This window comes from Coturnix japonica, chromosome 5, assembly GCF_054131305.1.
Source record: "Coturnix japonica strain WE chromosome 5, WE-NBRP24, whole genome shotgun sequence".
Lineage (NCBI taxonomy): Eukaryota > Metazoa > Chordata > Aves > Galliformes > Phasianidae > Coturnix > Coturnix japonica.
Genome location: NC_140667.1, coordinates 23,185,912 through 23,208,767, shown reverse-complemented (window position 1 = coordinate 23,208,767; position 22,856 = coordinate 23,185,912). Strand labels below are relative to the sequence as shown.

The window sequence follows — 22,856 nt, the reverse complement described above, 5'->3', positions numbered from 1 at the left end:
GTTGTGCAGACTCTAGGTGTAATGTCACCACTAGCTGTTCATGATGAGAGTTAAACTATTCTGTGAAAGGACACCTACTTAACATCATGTCATTGGCTGCCAGAAGACTGCTCTGTGAACTTAATGCTGTTTTGTTTTTCTGTGAGAGGTTCCTGGCAGGCTTTAGGTTTGACAACAAGAAGTGGTACCTACCAAACGTGTGTGGCAGGCACACTTGATTCCATTCTAGGGTAGTTGCATGGGATTTCAAGGAAGAGTTTAGCAAAGGTGTTGCATGGTCCATTAGCTTGCATGATTTTATATGAGTAGGGAGGAGAGCTGTAGCTGGAATAAGCCACAAACAGTAAATGATGAGAATGATGTATGTGGAAGCTGCAGTAAACTGGAATTGTGTCAGAAAGACAATGAATAGAGAGATCAGGTTGTAATTGTAGCATTTTGTGAGCATTTGAACTTTCCATTCTAATTTGGACTTGCTGCTTTATTTCCAAGTTGGTCAAAAAAATAGGAGCAGCATCTATAACAATACAACATTAACTCCCTGGATTTTCAAAGAGTTTGAAACAGTATTAAAAGCTATGAATCATCATGTTTATTTTGCATTGGACCCTGTGGATTTTTAACTTTGCACTTACATAAATAGGTAATGTTGCCGTATAGTTCCAATGTTTGTTATGGAAAGTACCCTTTATATAAATTATGGCACTAATGTTTTGCTCTAACTAGACCCCTGGCATTTCATTTTGTCTCTCTGGCCTGCTAGAACCTGCCCATAAATTATTTTTTTTATGACTGTTCTGTGTAGGATAGAGTTGGTTGGGCTACAAAGCATAATGCTTGTACCACTCTGTGGAACTCGTCAGCCAGAAAACAGGAAGCCAAAGCTGGGATTTGATTTGGCAGCGTGAACCATGCTACCTGGAAAACAGCATAGCAGATGAAGTGTCAAGGAAAGAGGCTTCTTAAGTAGACTGCAAGTGCTGTTTTTCTTTTTAGCTTCTCTGCTCATAGTTTTCTTCCCTCCCCCACTTCCCTATCTGCCTTTTGGGAAATAAGGAGAGATAATCTTTACCAGGATCCTGAGACCACACAGCAAAAAGTTTTATTTATAATGTCCTTTTTTCAGTGACAGTATTCATCAGTAACCCATACATAATTGTGTACTATTTTAAGGGTGTCAGAAATATCTGAAATTCTGTGTTGAGCATTAATTTATCCTCCAGGAGCAGACTCAAAGGTATTTGTTAGGAGAGGTCAGTCTTAGCGTGATATGTAGCACTGTGGGGACCATACCTGTTTACTCCTTTAGGCGTTTAGGAGAGAGGTTAATAACTGTAAAGAAGTGGAATAGCAAAAGAAATGTGTGTTTCACTGGTAAGGGCTCTTCTACAACAGGGAGCATATACATCCCTAGAACATTTAGAAAACAGTTTTGCAGTTGAGTAGGAACATATTGTGGACTGAGAGGAGTGGAAGCCTGTTTGCTAGTGTGGTTTCCTGACTTAATCTGGTACTGCTGACAGCTCTAGAGGGGCCTGGGAAGATGTTTCTGGGTGCAAGATGGGCTGCATAATGAAGAGGGAAGAAGGATGGGCTGAAATAAAGTTACCCAGCTGCTGTTATCTTAAGACTGTGACTGAGCTGCACGACTCATTCTTCCCTCAGGGGACACAGGTGCGCAGAGCTATTTTTCTTTAATCACTCACATAAATTTATTCCTTTGCATTAAAATAATTAAATAAAGCTACGCCCTGTATCTTTTAGTGCCAGATAATATCTTTGAACCTTTGGCTCACCATTTTGCTATCAGCTGCAAGGTGTTTTCCAGGGTGTGCTTAACCAATTTTACCATTGTCCTAAAAAGTGTTCTAGTCAGAGAAATCCCCTGATAGCAATCAATGTTCATACATACTTTTAATCACTGTATCCACTGGGAATAATCATTTCCGGGCCTCTCTTGAAGCCCACCTGCCCCACACTAAGATGAAAGGGACTTCCATGTTGTGCATCAAGTGGCACAGGCTTGATGCCTACCAGGATATTAAGCACAAATTAAAATGGTTTGAAGAATATTGATGTGGGTCTGTGGTTGGCCAGTTGCTAGTTGAGGGGAGTGATGCTGCCAAGTCTGGAACAGATTGGCAAGGAGCAAGAACAGCCTTCGCCTTTCCTATATCCCCTAAGGGCCTTCTCCTGCTCTTTTTAGGACACGACACTACTTGCAAAGGTGCAGTACCATACGTGTTTAGGATGGAGGTGTGTGCTTTGGGAACAGGGCTTGTGTGCTTTCCAGGTTAGGAACAATTTTCCTGGGTTCGTTATGACTTGTTTTCTGATTGTTGAACTTGTAGGTTTGGAAAGTCTACTGCTTGTGCATCACGCCAGACTCAGCTCTTTGTTCCTCCGAGTTGATTTCCAGCCAAGAACATCAAAGGCACTCAGTGGCAAATCTGTACTGTTTCCTTCCTGGCAAATGCTTGATTTCTTCAGTCTGCCCCCTGCAGAAGCAGCAAAATTGTTTGTCTTGTACAGTCTTACTCAGAAGACTTGCTAGTGTGGTTGGGTACTGGCAGATCTGCCTCTTCTGAAACCTCCTCAGGTTTGGTTTAGGCAGTTACTGGGGACTAACTGTTGAGCAGTATAAATCTCTCCTGGTACTGAGACCTGTTCTCTACCTGCCACTCCAAGAACATTTATTGATGTTTGTGTGGAAACAGATGTAATTTTATTTACACCTTTAGAGAAAACTTTACAGAACAACCTTAAAGCTACTTGGCTTTGGTAAGCAGGGAGGGGCAGGGAACACCTAAATCTCTACAACGACCTCATTGATCTAGCATTGGTGATTTGAATACGAAATATGGCTGTGACTCAGAAGAGATGAAGACCTCCTCTTGGATAAGCATTTTCCAGCATGGCTGTCTCACAGCTCTATCTCTTCTTCCTTCACTTGCAGAATCTGAAAGGATTTGAAAAAGGGTCCACACTGTTAATGACTAACTGTGTAGCCAGGAAAGACAGCAGGAATTTAGGTCAGGAGTTCTGCTATCTGTATCTGGAAGAAAAAAAAACAACACTCTGGTTTCTAAATGAGGGAACAAATACTGATTGGTTTGTTTTGTAAGGCCCCAGCAAGGCTGGTCTGGCTCTGGGCTTTGCAGGCCCCTTGTATTCTAATTTCTGTCTCTTACTATCTTTTATTTGCAGCTCAAAGACATGTCCTCACGTACATGGAGGATGCAGTGAGCCAGCTGCTGGAGAACAGAGAAGATATTAGTCAGTATGGCATTGCCAGGTTCTTCACTGAATAGTAAGTACATCAGGATACTGCCAATAGGGCCAGCCTGAGGGAGGCTTTTGGAAACAGGCAGGGTACATGGAGAATGGAGCTGGACACATGCTGATTATGTTGTGAATGCTAGATTTCACTAGGTTAGCCAAGGGCTGCCTGAGTACGTCTCAGAAACGTGCATGGGTTTTCATACAGTTTGGTACCTCTCCTGTTACATTCATGTGAAGCGGCCACTTTGGGAAATGAAGCCTTTAAAAGCATATAGAAAACCAAACCCTGCTTGGCTTAATCAGAGCTGTTAGCCAGTTTTAAAAGCAGGGATTGTTTCTGGTTTCAGCAGCACTCATTCTTTTTTTGTTTGGATTCAAACTGTTTTGTCCCTTGTGTAATTGTTACTGTGTTGAATGCTTTAATAGAATGTCTCGTGCTCCCCCGCAACCTGCGTAAGTCCTTAAAAATGAAAATAATTATTAGCACGGATTATCTTTTCCTACTAATTTGGGAAGTTGTTGCTTTTATTTCTTCATTTTGGAGGGGGGAGTTGAAACTGTGCTGATCTCCAGTGTTGTTGATGTTGACTCAGCCAATCACTGTATGTTTCGCCAACTTGATGTCTTACACAATGCTTAAAAGTGTTCCGGCAGCTTCATTAAAAAATCTGTTGGTAATGGGTGTGCTTGCAGTTGGTGTGCTTCAGTCTGTCTTTTTATGCCCATTTGAAAGTCTGCTCATTTGCTTCCTTTCCTGTTAAATTTTTCTTGAGACTAATAGATGTGCAGAGCAATTTGCAGAAATATCCATACTACAGCTGTGGAAGAGGATTTCAGTGCTCAGGAGAAGCTTGCTTTCTCAGCTGATCAGAGTGATGTTGGGTTATTTTGTTTGTTTTTTACTGAGGTATGATCAGGTGGATCATCTGACCTCCAAATGAGATCTAACTTCCTACTTAAGCTGTCTGGACAGCTTAGGTTATATTTTCCAGCCCCATGTGTATTTCAAACTTAGAAATATCTGAGATTCTCTCTGGTAAATTAGTAACTAAAATAAGTTATGCAGCAAATCTGAGTGGGAATTCCTAAAGCTTTTTTATTATTATTATTATTGTTTTTTTAATATTGAGACAGAGTAGCAAGCTGCTCAAGGCCAGTGTGGTTTCAACCATGCTTGGCAGGGGAAATAAGATACAGGCCATCTTGCTACATCTGTTTATGTAACAGATCTTTTAGGTAGATGGCACTGTAAAAAGGAAATATGTTTTTTAGCTCTCACGAAAGTACTCATCTTTCACTTTAAAGAAATCATCCCAATGACAAAATGCAACACTTCTTTGTATAAATGCCTTTATTCTGTGGAATTAAGAAAAATCTAACAGGGAAATGACGTTGTCTTGTTCTACTGTTACTCTGTAGCTCAGCATAACTGGAGTAAAAATTGACTTTAAAAGACCTTCAGAACCTATTTTAGAATAGATAAAGTACTTGGTTTTACAAGGATATTTATGTACATGTGTATATGTGTACATGTATGTGTATGTAGCCTGAACACTAAATACATTCCATTTCTGTGGACTATCAAGGTATAAAGATTAAAAAATAAAAATCAGTGCATGGTATCTGGAATGCAACTCTTATTGCACAAACAATACACTTCCATGATGTGAGCAAGTTGCAGGGCTAGTAGTCATTGTTAGGTGATGGCTGTAGAGAATTAATCGGTGGCAGTAGTTATTAGGGATAAATAAAGATACAATCTTGTGTTCTTGATATGACTGGGAATCATGATGTACCATCTGATTCAGGTGACTTTCCACAGAAGTAAAACTGAGATTAATCAGCTGAACAAATAGTAAACAAGTGCTTAAAGATAAAGAGCATGACTGTAATGACCTCCACCCACATCAGGGTTTGTTTACCAGGACTGAAAGCAAGGTGACTGTGCAATACCCAGCTGGAATTATTGTATCTATCCAGACTGGATTTGTTTTACACCTGCTTTCAAGTGGACATCTCAGGATGTTTTCTAAACCTTTGTGGATATATGCTTCAAGAGTTAAATAGTGGTGAAAGAAGTCTTCCACACTTAAATTGAAACTGCCCACACCACTTCTCTGCAGTATTTCTTCCTTCATCATGGCCTGTTTTCTCTTCACTTCCTATTCCTGTTCTGCTTCTGAAAGAATACATGGTAATGCAAGATCATTATAACAAACAGAACTGTGAGCATAGAGCACAACCCTGTGATGGACTTAGGTGCTTATGTTTTTCCCAGTTACTTTCAAATACGTGAATTTCTAAAATGGCTCCATTCACACTGAGCATTTCATGGAGCTTTTTATTTCCTGAAAGATGGGAATAGAATATGTTTGTTTGTTTCACAAGTAATAAGGAACTTGTCACTCTTTTTTTTTTTTTTCCTTTTAGTGGTATGGGTAGAATTTAGCAGATGACATTGTGTCCATGACCCAAAGCACAAACAGCCTTAGTAATTTGCAGAGCTGTGAAACAATTATAATGTGAAATGTGTGAACCCATATTAGAAGTAGACAATAAATGATCAGAAATATGAATGTAGATAGAACAGGAAGTTTCCCAGAGCTTAGTGTTAAGCTCCTGCTGCCCAGTGGAACTGTACCCATCCACCTGACTGAACTCCACTGCTTTGTACTGCTCTGTCAAGCAAATCAATACAAATCTTCTGTAGTTCTGCCAAGATAATGAAGTTTGTGTGTCAAGTATGGTCTCTACATAGTAAATCTTTTTAGAGGGTACACTGTACAATAGCAGTGTTCCATGGACCCCTCTGACTGGATTCATCACAGAGGGGTGATCATGGCTACCTATCACGTATCCCTCATGCATTGCAGTGCCCTGCCTCACTGTGAGTCACTTGAAAACATTGTAGTAGTTATAACAGCTACTTTGTAGGTAATCATTAAGAAAAGATTCCGTTTTGGGGGAGATTTAGATTATCTGACTGAAATTTCAGAGTTGAAAAACTGTGTGGTCATACAGCTCTCTATGTATGGATCAAGCTGGAAATGTTTTGCAGGCAATAAGTTGTTCCTAGTTCAGGAAATGAAAACAGTTCTGTATTAAACTGCTATCCACAGCTGAGCACTAAGATTGCTGATTGTAGAGGGCTGACCCTCTTCTTTACAGCTCTCCTTCCAGAATATTTTTAGTCTTCAAGGATATTTTTTCTCCCACTTTATTCATTTGCTCATTTGTCCCAATCATGTGGACATCTGCTTTCAATCTTGCGAGTTCTCTGAGGCTTCTCTCATCTGACTCACTCCTGATTCTTACAAGAATAGGGCTCAATCACCCTTCTGCCAATTAATCCGCATCTTTTACCTAAAAGAGTAAAATCGTGCCTCTCTCAGGACTGGTTTGGATTTTATAGATTTGCTGAAATGCTACTGGTGTTTGTTCATTGCAAACCCAAGAAATCTCTGCTTTGCTTCTGAATCTCCATGAAATGCAGACTCTTGAAAGCCCTTTGTGTAATTACAGACTAATGCTGCTTTACTTCTTCCAACCTAAACTCTGAGCCAGCGTATCTTAAAGGGACACGTTCCTCCTATACATTATTTATCATCCTGTTTTCTTGATTGTTCCTGTACTGAAGAAAAACAGGGCCCCTGTGCTAATGCATTTGATCACTCAGCGGGAATGTGCGTTGTGTTCTACTTTAAATTTTCTGAGATCTTAAAGGGAAGCTGTGTGCTTATTTCACTTTAGCTGGAAGAAACAGCAAAAACTGTCCTTGACCAAAAAACTTTTAGTAATTTTAGTTGTTTGGTTTTTTTTTCTATGGCAATAGTTGGCTTGAAACTTTCTCAGTTTGCAGATAGATACCCCACTCAGTTCAAGGCTCTTTTAAAAGGTTATTTTTTGTTTTGTTTTGTTTTTCATGTACTTCTCCCAGAGCACTTCTTGTTTTCCCTTGTTTATAGTGAAATGTCTTCCCATCCATGTGCCAGTTGCAGGATGACTGAGAAAGACATCTTGCTGTTTGCATGCAGATGCATCGCCACCACCACTGGGCTCTGTGCTTACTGACTGATGTCCAAGATCCCCTTTTTCTGTAAGGGATATTTCATCCAGGTCTAACTTGAAGTATCCCTGCTGGATCTTGTTCACATTTGCGTGCTTTCTGATGACAGTTTTGATAATATCTATTTAAGAAGTTACCTGCAGTGTGCTTGTTTGTTGGGAATGGTGGTTAGATGTTGCATTTAGGTCCTTTAGAATAGATATTTAGTTTAAAATGCTGGACTAAACTTTTTATGCAGAGGAATGCTTATTTAATTCAGAGTAAAAGGATTGGTAGTGCTGTATAGCTTGAGATCATTGGATAGAGAGTATTGAGAAGTATTTGCTTATAGTAAAGAAGGTACCTCATTTTGTCCTGCTCTCTAGATTGGCTGGAACTATTCATTCAACTTGCTCCTTAGGGACTATTGTGATACTGCTCTTTTGGCTTAATCTAGCAATAGCAGTGACACCAACTTGTTCAGTCTTGTACTTCCACGTTAAGTTACCTAGATAAATCTGTAGGGGAAACAATGTCCTCTTGTTTAAAATGGTCTCTGTACCCTTGGGGAATGGAAGAGGCAGAAGGGAAGGGCCAGAAATGGGACAGATGGATGCCTGTGAGAAATAAGCCACTCATTGGAGGCAATGCTGAATGACAACTGGAAATAAGCTGAATTATCCTCTTATAAAGAGGAGAGATTCTTAGAGCTATCTTAGAGCCTTTTTTTTTTCTTTTTTTTTTTTATCTCTCTGTGTGTGTAGGTCTTATCATCATCATCTTGCTGTCATCTGCACTGTGTCTTTCCTCTTTTCACAGTAACTTGTTCTGTCTTGTTTGCAAGGATAGTATGAGCTTGTCAAGACAGAAATTATATTGTACTGCATGTACTTTACAGCATCCACCACTGTAGAACATTTACAACTGTACAAAGCATGGAGGCATAAACAACAGGAATAGTGAGAAGGTCCTTAGGGCTTTGACGAGTTGTAGTGTATCCCCTTTTTGAGAGACAGAGACTAATTGAGTGTCATCAGCTGAATTTCTTGATAAGAATCGGGGGGAAGGTGATGTGTGTGTTTTTTTCTTTTTTCCCTATTTCTCTTCTCTCTTCTCTTTTCAGAAACTTGTATCTAGGAAGCAAAAATTCTTTCAGATACTTACAGCAAATGTTGATGTGCTCTTTAATACTATTTTTGCAATAGATGTTACATTTCACATGTTCTTCAAATCCTGTCAGAACTTATGAAGTTGTTTTGCTTGGGAAAGAATCAAAATGATCACATTCAGTGCAAGACTACTGTGAGCGTGTGATAGGTATGAATTTGCCGCTGTCAATGGCCAAGCTGTGGAGGAGTTCTTTGGGTTGAGAATCTCAGCTGGGATGACAGGAGCTTGATGGCTCCTGACAGTCTCTTACTTGGGATTCCTTGATCCCATAAGAGTGCTGTCTGTGTCTCCTTTACTCTTCAGTTATCAGAAGAGAGAGGATAAATATGTGCATTCTGAGAGACAGTGCTCGTGCCAGCAACTCTGAGGAGATTTTGCAGCTAATGTGAAAAAGTTACTCAGAAAGACATTTTGAATGTCTTTTTCTGGAGAACAGAAGGATTTACAGGGCTGAGTTTGGTGATAAATCTTTCTGGGGATCCTATAATAGTTGCATAATTCTACACTTACAGATGTGTGGCTAACAGACACAAAGCCCTTCCATTGAGGTCGATTTGTTGCTTTCCAACCTTGTTCCTATAGAGAAGTATCAGAATAGGAAAGTCTTTCCTTTGTAAACTAAGTTTCTGGCCCATAGCAGAAATGGGATTTCAGTACCACCTGCCTGCAGTGTAAGGGGTGTACATTTTGTATGATCATTTGTTATTTTAAATTGGATGAATTTTGTACAGAGCCTGTAGACGACCTGTAGCTTTTTTGTTTGTTTGTTTTTGTTTTTAAATAGCAGAAGCAGCATTTATATCTTCTTCATACCAGCAGGTTCTGCGAAGTCTTCCTTTTCCCAGAGCTGTTTCTTTGTAACAAACATTGCAACAAGTCCTAGCCTGACAAATATGTTGATTGGCTGCCATTGAGTAAACTGCTGGGAAAAAAAAAATGCATATGTTAACAGGAATGACACGCTCATTCTCACCACAGTTTGTATATGTTGATATGTTGCAAATACATTAGAAAATGTATTGATTCCCTCCCCTCTCCCCCCCTCCCCCTCACACACACACATAGTTTACAGGAGTACACATAGAAGTTTACAGGAGTGCAGATGCTTGCATGAATCTAAGCCCTTACAAGGAAATATAGAGGGGAAAAATAAGAAAGAAGAATTTTTAGTAGTAGAACAAATTTATAATGTTTGTATTTAGAAGAGCAGGTTGAATGTAGGAGGCAATATTTACTTTTAACAAGGCCTACGGTAATGTACTCCACACAGGAAACATATAATACTGTTGTGGTGACAGGAAAACCTAGAGATCTTGCCATAACATCAAATGTTAGCACTTCGTATCAGCAACTTGGCAGCGCAGGGTAGTTCTCCATGGATAAGCCTCTACTTCTGGATAGCCAAGCTGCAGTATGCTCTTGCTACTTCAACAGAGGCAATTGCAACTTCTATATGCAGTGTACTCCAAATAGGATGCCTCAAGTACGTATTCATTACATATCAGTGCCTCCTCTACTTGCTTTGTTCCTATTGCTTTTTATAATGGAAATTGTTGGTGAATAGAATACCTAAAGGAGAAATGGGCTGACTGCCTTACGGAAGACCTTTATATATAGTTAACTGTGTCTCTCTTCCTTCTTACAACCTTGAATGCTGAAAGGCAACACTGTTGCCATAAAGTTGGTGCCTTCAGTGATCACTGCATACAGAAAGTATTGGTAACTAATAACACTGGAAAACAAACATTTGAAATTTTTCAAGATTTAAAGTCCAGAAACCTGACAAATTGTGTGTTAGGACATATCTGAGTTAACTGGTGTTTGAGCTCTTCCTCTGAGCTATGTTTGAATGCATTATCCTTTGTCTACTTCCAGTTCATAATTCTGTTTATACTTCCAAATGTTTGGTGTTTCTATTGTAGTTCTAAATATTGCTAATACAGATTTGAACACATGTACTTGATCCCCAGAAGTTAATTTTGAATTATTTTTACACACTTCAAATGTGTAAATTTGTTCTTTAAAACAAGTCTGAATAACTTGAAGGGCAGTTGAAAAAAACAAGAACCCACAGAATGCTGAAAACTGGTTACTTTCATCAGAATTAGAAGGTAACAGAATTGATTTTATTGCTATGCTCTGTTTGCGATACAGTTTTCCTATTTCACCACTCCATTTGAGCTGTGTGCATTTGGCAGTGCAACAAAAGAGATATGTAAGTCATTGCAGCTCCTAAGAACATCTTTAATGAGCCTCTTGTATGTGAGCTCTTTGCGGTTATTTTGCCTTAACTTACCAGTTGAGTATTTCATATCATAGTGTCCCTTTTTGGATGGGTCTTTTTTCTTTTCCCCTCCAACTACCTATTGTTTTTCCTATATCCTCAGTATAGGACAATTACTTCCTTTTTCCTATTTTGATATTTCTGATTGAAAATCTCTGCTCTGCTTTAGTTTGAATACTTGCCTGAGCAGAAGGATCCTTCAGTCAGAATCTTATATTGTATGTCTTCCAGTGAGGAATGCTCTGGAACAGAGCTCAATGTAAAGCTAAACAGATACTCAGTGTAGAGATTGTTTGACAAACATCTTTCTCCATCATTCTGGAAAACTGCTTATTTGTGCTTGCTGAGTCGCTCAGTGTTGGAACATATAGGGAGGAAAAACTGAGACAAATAGCGACTTATCCAGAACAGATGTAGTGAGTCTATTTACAGGCTTTTGCATACAATCTGCAATGTGTATATAAAGCGGTAATCTCTTTTCATACTTGGTCACTGTCTGTAAGGGTTGGATTTCCTGCAGCTTCTGTAAATGTTTTGAAGAAAACTGTTTTAGTAACATGGAATTGGCACCTGGAATTCGGTGGAAATGCAGTAGAACTTGCAGCTTTATAAAAGCATAGTAACATAGAAAACTTGGTAACTAATGGTAATTTTTTTACTCTACAGTTTTTAGTAATTTACATGTAATAAGTCATAGTTTAATCCTTATCTGCAGTGAAATTTAAAAAATATGTTATTTTTCTCTAAGAATATTTCAGATGTCTTAAAATGCAAGAAAACTACTGCTGAATACATGATGACTTCTGCATTAACATTACCTTTCTCTATGTTACTATTTTGGCTTAGTCCTAGTATTTTTGCATAAGTCTATATTATTATATACATACAGGAGATCAATTTCAGAAGAATGCTTGGCTTCTATCTAAGTAGCCTGCTCCAAAAGTAATGCCTCCTGTTTATTTACATGGAAACTACCTCAGATTGAAAGAGTTCAGTAACACTTTTTGATAGAGCAAATCCTCAGCTATAAAACACTATTTTCCAGCATATTCATCACCATATGCTATTGGTTTTGTTGTTATTTTATTATTATTATTTTTTACCAGCAATGGCAAGAGCCTGCATGCTGTTCTCATACAAATCTGTACCAGTGGAAGTGAACCACTGCCATGGCTATCCCTGCTGAAATGCATTACCTGGTGTTTTGTGCTCACGTGCAGTGTTTAGTCTCCATAAACATTCAGGAAACATCAGTGGGTGCAATTATTTCCACATGGAGTGACACACCTTTGCTTCACATGCATTTCCATGTCAGACACCATTCTGTCAGACTGCCCCTCTGCTGCCAGCTGTCACACAGCAACAGCATGTAACAAAATATTGGTGGGAAGGTTCAACCTCTACTACCACATCACCAGCATCTGCCTCTGATGTCATGGGCCAGAATAATAAAATAGGAAGCATTATTTTCAGAGCAACTGTCATCCATTCATAGGATTGTATTAAAATGTAAAGAGGTAGTTTAAGTTTTAGTTACATTTTACCTTCATCAGAAAGATTTTTAAGAAAAAAAATGGAGCAGGATTGAGGTGTCTCACATTTTGGTGTTGTTAATTTCTGGACTATAGAATGTTCTGGTCCTGCAGAAAATGTTGAGGATCATTTCTAATTGTCTTGCTAAGAATAAGTGCCTTCCAAGTATGGACATAGACAACAAATGTAAATCTTTTCCTAGCCTGGTGTACAATCAACAGACACACAGTTAGCGGGGTGTTATTGTTAGGCTGGTATTTTATAGGTTGTATAATTAGAAAGATTATTAGAAATATTATTGTGGTGGAAAGAAATAATCGAAGATAAATTAAATGCTCACTCATCTCCTAGGCTTACAGTAGAAAACTCTAAAGGGAGCAATCTCCAGAAAGAGATCCTTCCCTAGTGGCAGTCAGCCCTTAAATGGGGTCTAGGAGAGGTGCAACCAGGCTCCACCCCTTCCAGTCACACAACTGAATTGCCTTCACCTATGCTCTGCGGCTGACTCAGTGCTTGCCTCAGGTGATCAATCAGTGGTTCAGCCCATGACTCAACAGTTCCCATACACCTGGATATGCCAAGCTGTAAAAAATCAGCAAATGCTTACAGCAATGGGTTTTAATAAGGTCCTCTAATAGGATTCCTTATCCTTTACAGGATAAAATCCTTTAAATGTCTCCATATCCCCATGATTAGCAAACAGCTGTAAGCCCTATAGTTCTGTCTTGGCTGAAAAGTGCATTAAAAAACAAACAAACAAACTTATTTTAGCTTCTTTTTTCTCTCACTTTTTTTTTTTTTTAAAAAAAAACAACTATTATTATTTTCTTCTTTAATCAAGTAGGTTATAGAAATCAAATATCTCCAGAAAAACAGACTTTTGATGCTGTCTATTGATGAAACTGTACAACCTCCATAATGCATTATCCTCAGAGATTTGCAGTAATCTCATTCCTTGTAAAATTAATCCTATTGCATATCTTCAAATAAACTGGACAGCCAGTGGCTGGTCAACAGTACAGCCATGCAGTTGGAGTGAGCATTAAGTGGTTTAGCTAAGTAATCTCTAAATGCAAAATTGATGTTAATGAAAAGTGATGGAAGTCCATCTATATTAAGGAAACAGCGGTGTTCATTTTTTGCCATGATGGAAATACTGGAAGCTGCTTAGTCCTTGATGTGCTGTGTTTCTTACCAACAAAACTGAACAGGACAATGAGTATTAGTTGTAACTTTTTCCTTCTAACATTCTCCATTCTAACCAAGCCTGAAAAGAACAAATATAGGGGCTGCACACATGGTGGAACTGTATTGAATCTCCTTTGAAAATAGTTAAGAAATTATATTTCAGTGGCTTGTGGATTGTAGTCACTGTGGTGTGTTTGTGCTGCTATCTTTTAAACTAATTAAATTCTGACTGACAAAGCATAGAACTGTGTCACAATGAGATATATGGGAGACTACCTGCAGAATGGGGCAAGCAGGCTTTTACTCATGCTTATTGCTTTGGCCTCACCTTTCTGAGAAGCCTGTGTGCCTTTACTCAGCATTATGTTTTGTTCTAAACAGTACAAGATGGGTGCAATCATTCAATAAATTCAATAAATATTCAAATTCAAACTTCTCCTTCAGTGGACACTGATGTTTTGTTATCAAATTCCATCTCCAGTCAATGTCAGTTCCTTAGCTACTTCCAAAGTTGTTAAACCAGGGGAAATCTGAAGACCACAGTGTGTAGTTCTTACTTCTAACTCAGTTTCTCTTCCTTGTACCATCCTCTTTCCCATGCTTCCAGTTCTCTGAATGGTCTCTGAATCATCTTGAAACTATTTCACAGCATGACAGGAGGAGCAAAACTATTTGTTTGCTTATGAATGAAGGCAAAGAATCACAGAATCAGCAAGGCTGGAAAAGACCTACAAGATCATCCAGTCCAACCACCCACCAATCACCAATAGTTCTCACTAAACTGCATCCCACAACACAACGTTCAAACGTTCCTTGAATACCCCCAGGGTCAGTGACTCCACCACCTCCCTGGGCAGCCCATTCCACTGCCTGACCACTCTTTCAGAGAAGTAGTATTTCCTAATGTCCAGCCTGAACCTCCATTGGCGCAGCTTGAAGCCATTCCCTCTAGTCCTATCACCAGTTACACAAGAGAAGAGGCTGACCCCCAGCCAGCTCACTACAACCTCCATTCAGGTGGTTATAGAGAGCAATAAGGTCTCCCCTGAGCCTCCTGTTCTCCAGACTGAACAATCCCAGCTCCCTCAGCCACTCCTCATAAGGCCTGTGCTCCAGACCCCTCACCAGTTTTGTTGCACTTCTTTGAACACACTTCAGGGCCTCAGTGTCTTTCTTGCAGTTGGGGGCCCAAAACTGGGTACAGTTCTCAAGGTGTGGCCGCACCAGAGCTGAGTACAGGGGGACAATCACTTCCCTGTTTCTGCTGGCAACACTGTTTCTGATGCAAGCCAGGATACCATTGGCCTTTCAGTAGTGAAGTGTTCTCTTTTCATTTATTTTGGAATCGTTTTCGCTCTTCAGGTCTTCTTGGCCACCTGGGCACACTGCTGGCTCATGATCAGCCTAGCATCAATAAATACCCCCAGGTCCATTTCCTCTACACAGTCTTCCAGCCACTCTGCCCCAAGCCTGTAACACTGCCTGGGGTTGTTGTGTCCAAAGTGCAGGACCCGGCATTTGGTCTTGTTGAACTTCATTCCATTGGCTTCAGCCTGGCTATCCGCCTGTCCAGATCCCTCTGGAGAGCCTCGCTATTCCCAGGCAGATTGACACTTCCAGCCAATTTGATGTCATCTTCAAACTTACTGAGGGTGCACTCAATGCCCTCATCCAGGTCATCAATAAAGATACTGAAGAGGACAGGCAGGTTGGTCAAGCAGGACCTGCCCTTTGTGAACCCATGCTGTCTGGGCCTGATCCCCTCTTTGTCCTGCGCTTGCCCCATGATCTCCCTCAAGACAATCTGCTCCATAACCTTCTCTGGCACTGAGGTCAGGCTAACAGGCCTGTAGTTCCCCAGGCCCTCCTTACAACCCTTCTTGTAGATGGGAGTCATGTTGGCAAGCCTCCAGTCTTCTGGGACCTCACAAGTCAACAAGGAGCTCTCAAAGATGATGGAAAGCGGCTCAGCTACCACCTCTGCCAGTTTCCTCAGCATACTTGGGTGATCTGGCCCCATGGACTTGTGGCAGTCCAGTTGGAGCAGGATGTCTCTGACTGTTTCCTCTGGAATCGTCAGGGGTTTTGTCTGCCTGGGGTTCTTGACTACCAGGTCAGAGAGTGGAGTACCCTGAGGATAACCAGTCTGATCTTTAAAGACAGATGTAAAGAAGTCATTCAGAAACACTGCCTTTTCCTTATCCTCTGTGGTCACATTCCCAGCCCTATCCAGTTAAGAGCGGAGACTCTCCTTAGTCCTCCTCATACTGTTGATGTATTTGTAAAAGAGTTTCTTGTACCTTTTTACCCCAGTGGCCAGGCTGACTTCAAGCCGTGCTTTTGCCCCTCTGATTTTCTCTCTACACATCTTATCAAGAATGGAGATCATGGCTGTGTGTTAATAGTGCTTGTAGAGGACTTAAATCTCCCATGCTCTCAGAGTATTGAAGGTTCAATAAGGAATTCTTACCATAGAATGACTACCTAGACCAGTTTGAACAAATACTAAATATATTAGCTGGGGAGCTAAGAGCTTCCTTTGTGTAATTCTGGATACATATATATTTCTTTTCTTAACATGTTTGGGGTAAAAGGAGGGTTTTTGAGTGCAGCTGGGTAGCAACATACAGTGATCTCCATAAAACCAGTTACAATGGTATTCACACAGCCATCTCTGTGGTGGGCAACATGCTGTGGTTTTGTGTTGTACTGTAAAAACTAAACCTCTGTTTATTCCAGCAAGACATTTCTAGACTCATTGAAACACCATGTGGTCTGAAATTACCTGATCAGACTGAAAAAGCTACACTTAGTGATTGATGCTTATCTCTGAAGCTTCATTACTTTTCCCTAAGTACCTTAGAGGACTTCTGCATGGTTATTTACCATCTTCCATTTACCGTATTCTATTGTACACCCTTCCCATCTTCCTGAATACTAGATTTCCCAGCTCATAACTCTAAGAAGCAGCTTTATTTCAGAGTAGAAAGGGGTCTCAATATGTGGCCTATTATATCCATATCAGCTTGCCTTACTCTTTTCAAACAGCTATTGTGTTTTAATAGGTCCCTGCCTGGCAGGGAGAGTCCTTAATTCCTACTATGTAAGAATGGCCAGCTTGAGTTACAGCAAACTGCAGGATGCTGCTCTGATCAAAAGGCCTCTGTTTTTAGAGATTCCTCCCCAGCCCTTATTTGCTGCACTTTTTTTTTTTTTAAATCCTGGGCTAATAATTCAACATGGTAAGGTCATTTTAGCTTTTCTTTAGAAAACTTCAAGGTGTTAAATTACTGACCTAGCAGAGAAGAAATCAAGGGAGAGGACTCTAAAAAGATAAAGGGATTCCGGGTAATAAAGAGCAAGCACAGCAACTCCTTTCATCCTTTCCTTCTCCAGAATCAGTAGACTGGCCTCAGAGGGTTTGTTTTGCTACAAAGCAACATAAGAAGGTTTGTTCACTGCCTACTCTGAGCTGTGTCACAGGTGCTGTGCTTCATTTCCTTTCATATAGTACCTGGGATAATCTCTGCACCATCTGTACTAATGCTGCCATGAATGCAGAGATTTCTGTGTCTGTACAAAAAAGGCTGAAAACAAATTGGAAGCATTTGTGTCTCTCCTTTCCACACCCTTCAGCTGAAATAAACTTGAGTGGGAGAGACAGAAAGCATAGCAAAAAGTCCCAACTATTTGCAGTGTTACATCACTCACCAATATGTTAAGTGTTAATGATTTCCTATATTTTAGGATATTTCCTTAAAGCCAGCCATCAGAAATAACTTTCAGCATCTGTTTCATCTTAACACTACTAGCACATTTCAGTGGAAGTGCCTAAAAAGTACTGTTAATTTCATTATAGGATGATGTTGATGTCCTCGAGGCTGACTTCATTCTCCCAAATATTGTTATCCATGGAATTTTAAAAAGCACTCTGTACAACAGCTTTGCATTGAGGTATGCTAATGTTCCTACACTACCTTCCAAGAGTGATAAGGAAGGAAATAAGCCAATGATTGGTCTGCATATTGCACATAGTCTAGTAAACTTAAACTGATATGTGAAGAACAGTGATCTTATGTTAAACCACGTTCATTCAGCAGTAATTTATTCACAGCAGCAGTGAAGCTGGGATTTTTTTTTTTCTCTGGTGCTTGCTATTTCAAGTGTTCCTTCTCAGGGCTCATTCCAGGCAAGGTAAACCTCACTTTGCTATTATAGAGCGTAGTCTTGGGGTGAGAGTGATTGGTTGCTTGGGGATGCTTTAAAGTGTGTGGATGAGTTATTTAACAACAGAAATTTCCTGAATTTTAAAACCTTTTGAGTTCCAGTATTTTCTATTGCTAGAGCTAGTTCTTTGTTACCCATTGTACGATAGTCTCTAATCCTAATACTCCTGATTATCCTTACTTACTGTGCTTTTGGTAGCAACCAAAAAGCACAGTAAGTGCTTGGAGCTCGTGACCTGGGTTCCTTTCAGAGGAACTAAATTGGAAGATGTGTTCCAACTGCAAATGAGCATGCAGTCCATGGGACCAAACTTGAGCTAGTTTCAATCAAATGCTGAAATACCCAAAGTGTTGATATCAAGTCCTCTGTGCTGTTTCTCCCTACAAATGTTTCACTCAGTCTAGCCGTAGCCTCTTTGAGTTCAGCCTCTTATTTTCACTTAAGGCACTCAGTTGTCTATTAATGACTTGGACACTGGGAAGAAAGGTTGGGGAGGGAAAAAGAGGTGCTCTTGCTGGAGAAGCAGCATAATTCTTCAAAGTGAGTTTTCCCTGTTTCATCATGATCTCAGTGGAAAATGCAAACAAACAGTATGCTGTAAGTTAAGGAATGTTGGCCCTTGTTTCTTGCTGTCTCTTTAGTAGAGAGGAGGTCCTATTCATTCCTTCAGCTCTCTGCATGGTAGCCAAAGGTGGTACCTGCTAAGGGGACAGCAGGACCACGACAAGCTCTTCTGTCCTTCTTGGGGTCAAACAACTCTCACTGCATTGTGCATAGTTGGCTTTGCCAAAGTTCAGCAGGCAGAGGCTAACTACTGTAGTGAGTTTCAATTGGGATGTTACCATAGCATCCTGGGACTTTTACAATCTATTTAGAGGTCCAAAGGTTTGAAAAGAGTGCTTGAAAGTTTCTGAACTCTGGCAAGTTGCCGAAATGTAATTACACAAAAGACAAAGCCCCACTGAAAGCAGCTCTGTTTGGAGAAGCAGCACCTGAGTGCTAGAGTTCCCAGCAGAGCCATTTCCAAGGACTGGGGCTGTTTTATTGCAATCTCTTCCTAAAACTCCTCTTTTCTTCCTCTGCCGTGCATGTGCGGTCCCACAAGTGCAGACAAGATGTGCTGCAAGGTGCTGCTTTCTCAGCAGTGCTATTAGGAGGGATTTGGTGCTGTGGTTTAGCTGCTCTAGGGTTTGTGAGGGTAAAGGGTGACAAAACAAGACCTTGAAGTCCCGAGTGCAGAAACTTCTTCAGAGTTTCCAACTGAGCAAAAACTTTGCTCTATTTTTTTTTCTCATCTTTCTCCAGGATGTCCTTTAAGTGTATGCAGGAAGCTGTTTGGTTAATGGAGTATCTGGTCAGGTAGCAATTCTTGTGTGAAATATGAGTGTTGTAATGAACTGAGATTACCTAAGGAACATTTGATTCAACTTCTAGTCTCAGTTTCTGCAAGACAAATAAAATCATGTCATTTTTAACTTTTGTTAATGTTCTGATTTGCCTGTGCTGTTTCCTGGTAACAGAAAGCCAAGGCAAACATTAGGTCTGCAGTAGGAGGCTTTGAAACCTGCAGCCTTGTTAAAAGGATTCTCTGCAAATGACCACAGTAAAACCTGAAGGGGGGAAAAGAGGAGTTAACCAGATAAATGAGAAGTTATTTTTTTCTGCTTATGCTTCCAGGTTTACAGACCCACTTTTAACTGAATGAGGACAAATTAATAGTGTGTTAAGATGCTCTACTTTGGTTGTAAGTCTTTCTTCTGCACAAACACACTGCTAAGCTCTGACCACTTGACCTTGCAAGAGGAATGGGTTTTTCAGTGGGAGGAAAGAAAAGAGAAGACTGAGCAATCCTAAAGGAGGAATCTCAGCAGCTGTTAAGCTTGCTGATAAAGTTGGAACTGTTTGTTGCTGTTGTTATCTTGCTTACTTAAGCTGCTCCTCCGGAGTGGTATCTTGTTTTATTTCAAAAGAAACTGAAAATACATCCCTGCAAACATTTATAAAATTATAGGTAATGTGACAGTCATACCACGTACATGCAGTTGTAATAACTGCAAGAGCTTTTGGTAGTCTTTTTCTTTTTGTAGGGTTTACCTGCAGGTCACGTCCACTTGCCATGTTCATGGTAGCTTCATCTCTGTGCAGCTGTTAAGAAAAAGATGACTGAGTTATTTTTGCACTTATTTTGCTACCAAAAAATAATTGTAAATATTTTTATGCATGTTGTTAGTTCAAAAAGTAAAATTCCTGTCCCTTGAGTTGATGTTGCTCCTGCATAAGGCCAGACATGTCGATTTGTCAGTAGTCTGCCTGCTGGATAGCTCAGCTGTGAGCTGTGGGAGGTGGCTGTTTCCTTTAAGCTGAGTAGTTACAACCTATAAAAAGGAATTTATAAAGTAGAATCTCTGAAATGTAGCAACTTAACAGGTATTAAATTCTAACTCCTGTAGTTGCAGACTTGAGCTTTTTATGAAGAATCTTCCCATTGTATAACTGAACAAAATTTTATTGCAAGACTTGAGGAATTAAAGAAATATTGTACCACTTTCACTCAACTAGCTGATGGCACTTAGCTGTCATTACATCCATATGTGCTGATGTTCCAGCATACCCATCCATTCTTATAACTGAATAAGTATCAACAAATTATATTATACTTTTCTGCTCAGTAGTTTTAGAGCCGTGCCATGCTGAAAACATGAGTGATCTGAGTTTTCACTTATTAGGGCTAAGAAGCAATATAGTAGGGCTGTCTCCTGTGAGTTAATAGTATGTTAGCTTCATGTCTGAACCTTTCCATTATGGATGTGCCAGGATTTGCTTCCAGATAGGGCAGGTACTGCAGTTGTTCTGAGCAACATAATTTAGGTGCATTTAGATGTGTCGTTGCACAGCTAACCCTCTCCATTTCTTCCTCAGATTTAAACTTCTCTGACTGTTCTGCAGTTCTGTGATTCTTTCTCATTCCCTCGGGGATCTAAACAAGCATGCTCTTGCCTACATCTTCTTTCTCTTCCTAGAAATCTCCCTTATATGTGTCATCCTTTTGAATGCTGCCTCCTCCAATTATACAAAGTTTCTTCATTTTCTCATTTATATCCCTCATTCTTCCATCAGCCTGTCAAATCCTTGGTAAAACAATGAAAATAAGAAATGAAAAAAGTCTTATAGGCTATGGTTTGAGATGAGAGGATCTGAAATCCCATTTCCAGCTTTGTCACAGTCATCTTGTGTGAGTTAAAGCATGTTCCTTTCCATTACTCTGTACTCATTCCCTCTGAAGCAGTGAGCTAGAGCACTTTGTAATGAATACTGTTAGCTTACAATGAGAGTCACAGAAGCCTTTCCTCTAATTTTGTTGTATTTTGATCAGTCGCAGTGTATACTTACTTAAGTCAAGTCAGTTGGCACAGCAACTGTGCTTTTCTCTGACTTGCACAGCACTGGTTTCATAAATATGAAATAATTTGTTTGTTCATTATGTTTACAGAAGGAGTATTTCTAATTCCAAACTTCAAAGATCATGAATGTTTCTTAATCATAATGTGATTGTTTGTACTTATTTTGCACGAATTTCCTTCTGAATGGGAGGGCCAGAACCAGTGCTTTCAACACATGGCAGAAAGTTTTGATTTCTGAGACATAAAAGAACAAATTCAAATTCTTACTTGAAAAGTTACATTGGCCTTTCTCAACCCTCCCATCCCCCCAGCTGATACCTGACTTTAATTTTGCTTATCTCGGGTATAATTCCCTCTCAAATGTGAGACTCCTTTCTGAGCTAGGAAGCATTAAAAGGTGATTCACACTAGTTATATTTAAGGGGATGATTTTAAAATTGCAAGTTGAAAGATTTCCCACTGACCACTGGATTTTGTGTAAAGCAGAAATGCTACCTACAGAGAGGTTCTGCTATGATGAAAATAAGCTTATATCTTTTTCATTACTTCTCTAAATTGTCTTCATTCTCTTTCATTAATTCTCTAAATTCATGTGGGCAAGTTAAGCTGCTGTCCCAAGTGAATATTTTTAATGATCTCTCTGGAGTGTTTGAATGCTTTGTCCCACATGCTTGATTCAGAGAGAAGTGCACAAAATCCATCTCTGAGGCGACTCTATCATTGTACCTTTGGTATATAATGTTTGTATTTGCATTTCTATTGTTCTTCCATGCTGAGCTTCACATACCCAAAGGAGAGCTTCTTATACTTCAGAGAAAGCATTTTAAGACAAATGTTTGCTATAATTAAAGTTAGCCTAAAGCACTTACAACTCAAATATGAGAAATCTGCACTAAAATACAGGAGTCTGAATATCAAATTGACTTTCCATTGTAATGGTCAGGTATTATTTTCAAAATGCACTAGTGCAGATTGCCACTTACGGGAGTGCCAGGCTACTTTTCTTGACTCCTGAAGTAGATTTTTTTTACATCTAATACAGTCATGTCTCAGTTAATTAACCTAAAAATGACATCTTGAGGTTTCTGTTAAATACTTTTTTGTTTTGTTTTGTGGCTTCAAGGAAAACTGTGGTGAGAATGGCAACGAAATATAAATGATGCTAAAAGAAAGAGCATCTTCTGATCAGATAAACAACAGTAACTCTTAGCCGGCCATTTTCTAGTGTGTTGGTCTCAAGACTTTAAATGGCTCTTGGACACCCCTTGCTGGGATGCTTTAGAATGAATTTTACTTTCACAAACCTCTAATTCCTATAATTAAGTTCCATTGTGCGGTTTTTGCCAATAGCCTTGTCTCTAGAGGACAGATGGATATAAGCTTTAGAGACTTGGTTTCACAAAATAAAACTGCCAGTGGTTTTTTTGCTACTGTTCCAGCTGGCCTCAGAACATTCACAATGGTTCAGCTTTCTAACCTTTTCTTGTTTTTACTTGTCTCCACAGTTTTAACAGCGTGCGTCAAGGAACACACATTTTGTTCCGTGAGTTCAGCTTTGTCCAAGCTACCCCTCATAACAGGGCATCTTTTCTTCGGACTTTTTGGAGATGTTTCCGAACAGTGGGGAAAAATGGAGGCAAGTATTCCAGTACCATTACGTTGATATCTAAATTGTTGGCTACACTACCGGTGCAGCACAAACGCTGACACTGAACACTGATCTAAT

General features: G+C 39.8%; 1 protein-coding gene across 6 annotated transcripts in view; it reads left to right on the top strand.

Annotated features, from left to right (window-relative positions):
• CSTPP1 (centriolar satellite-associated tubulin polyglutamylase complex regulator 1) overlaps window positions 1-22,856 on the top strand; it is a 93,062-nt gene that overhangs the window by 6,454 nt on the left and 63,752 nt on the right. For 3 of the 6 annotated variants that reach the window (XM_015864311.3, XM_085548844.1, XM_015864312.3), the window contains exons 2-3: window positions 3,208-3,310; window positions 22,636-22,766. In XM_015864311.3, coding sequence (XP_015719797.1) covers window positions 3,208-3,310; window positions 22,636-22,766 — 234 coding nt within the window. The remainder of the gene's footprint in view (window positions 1-3,207; window positions 3,311-22,635; window positions 22,767-22,856) is intronic. The other 3 variants (XM_085548846.1, XM_085548845.1, XM_085548847.1) reach the window with 1 other exon arrangement.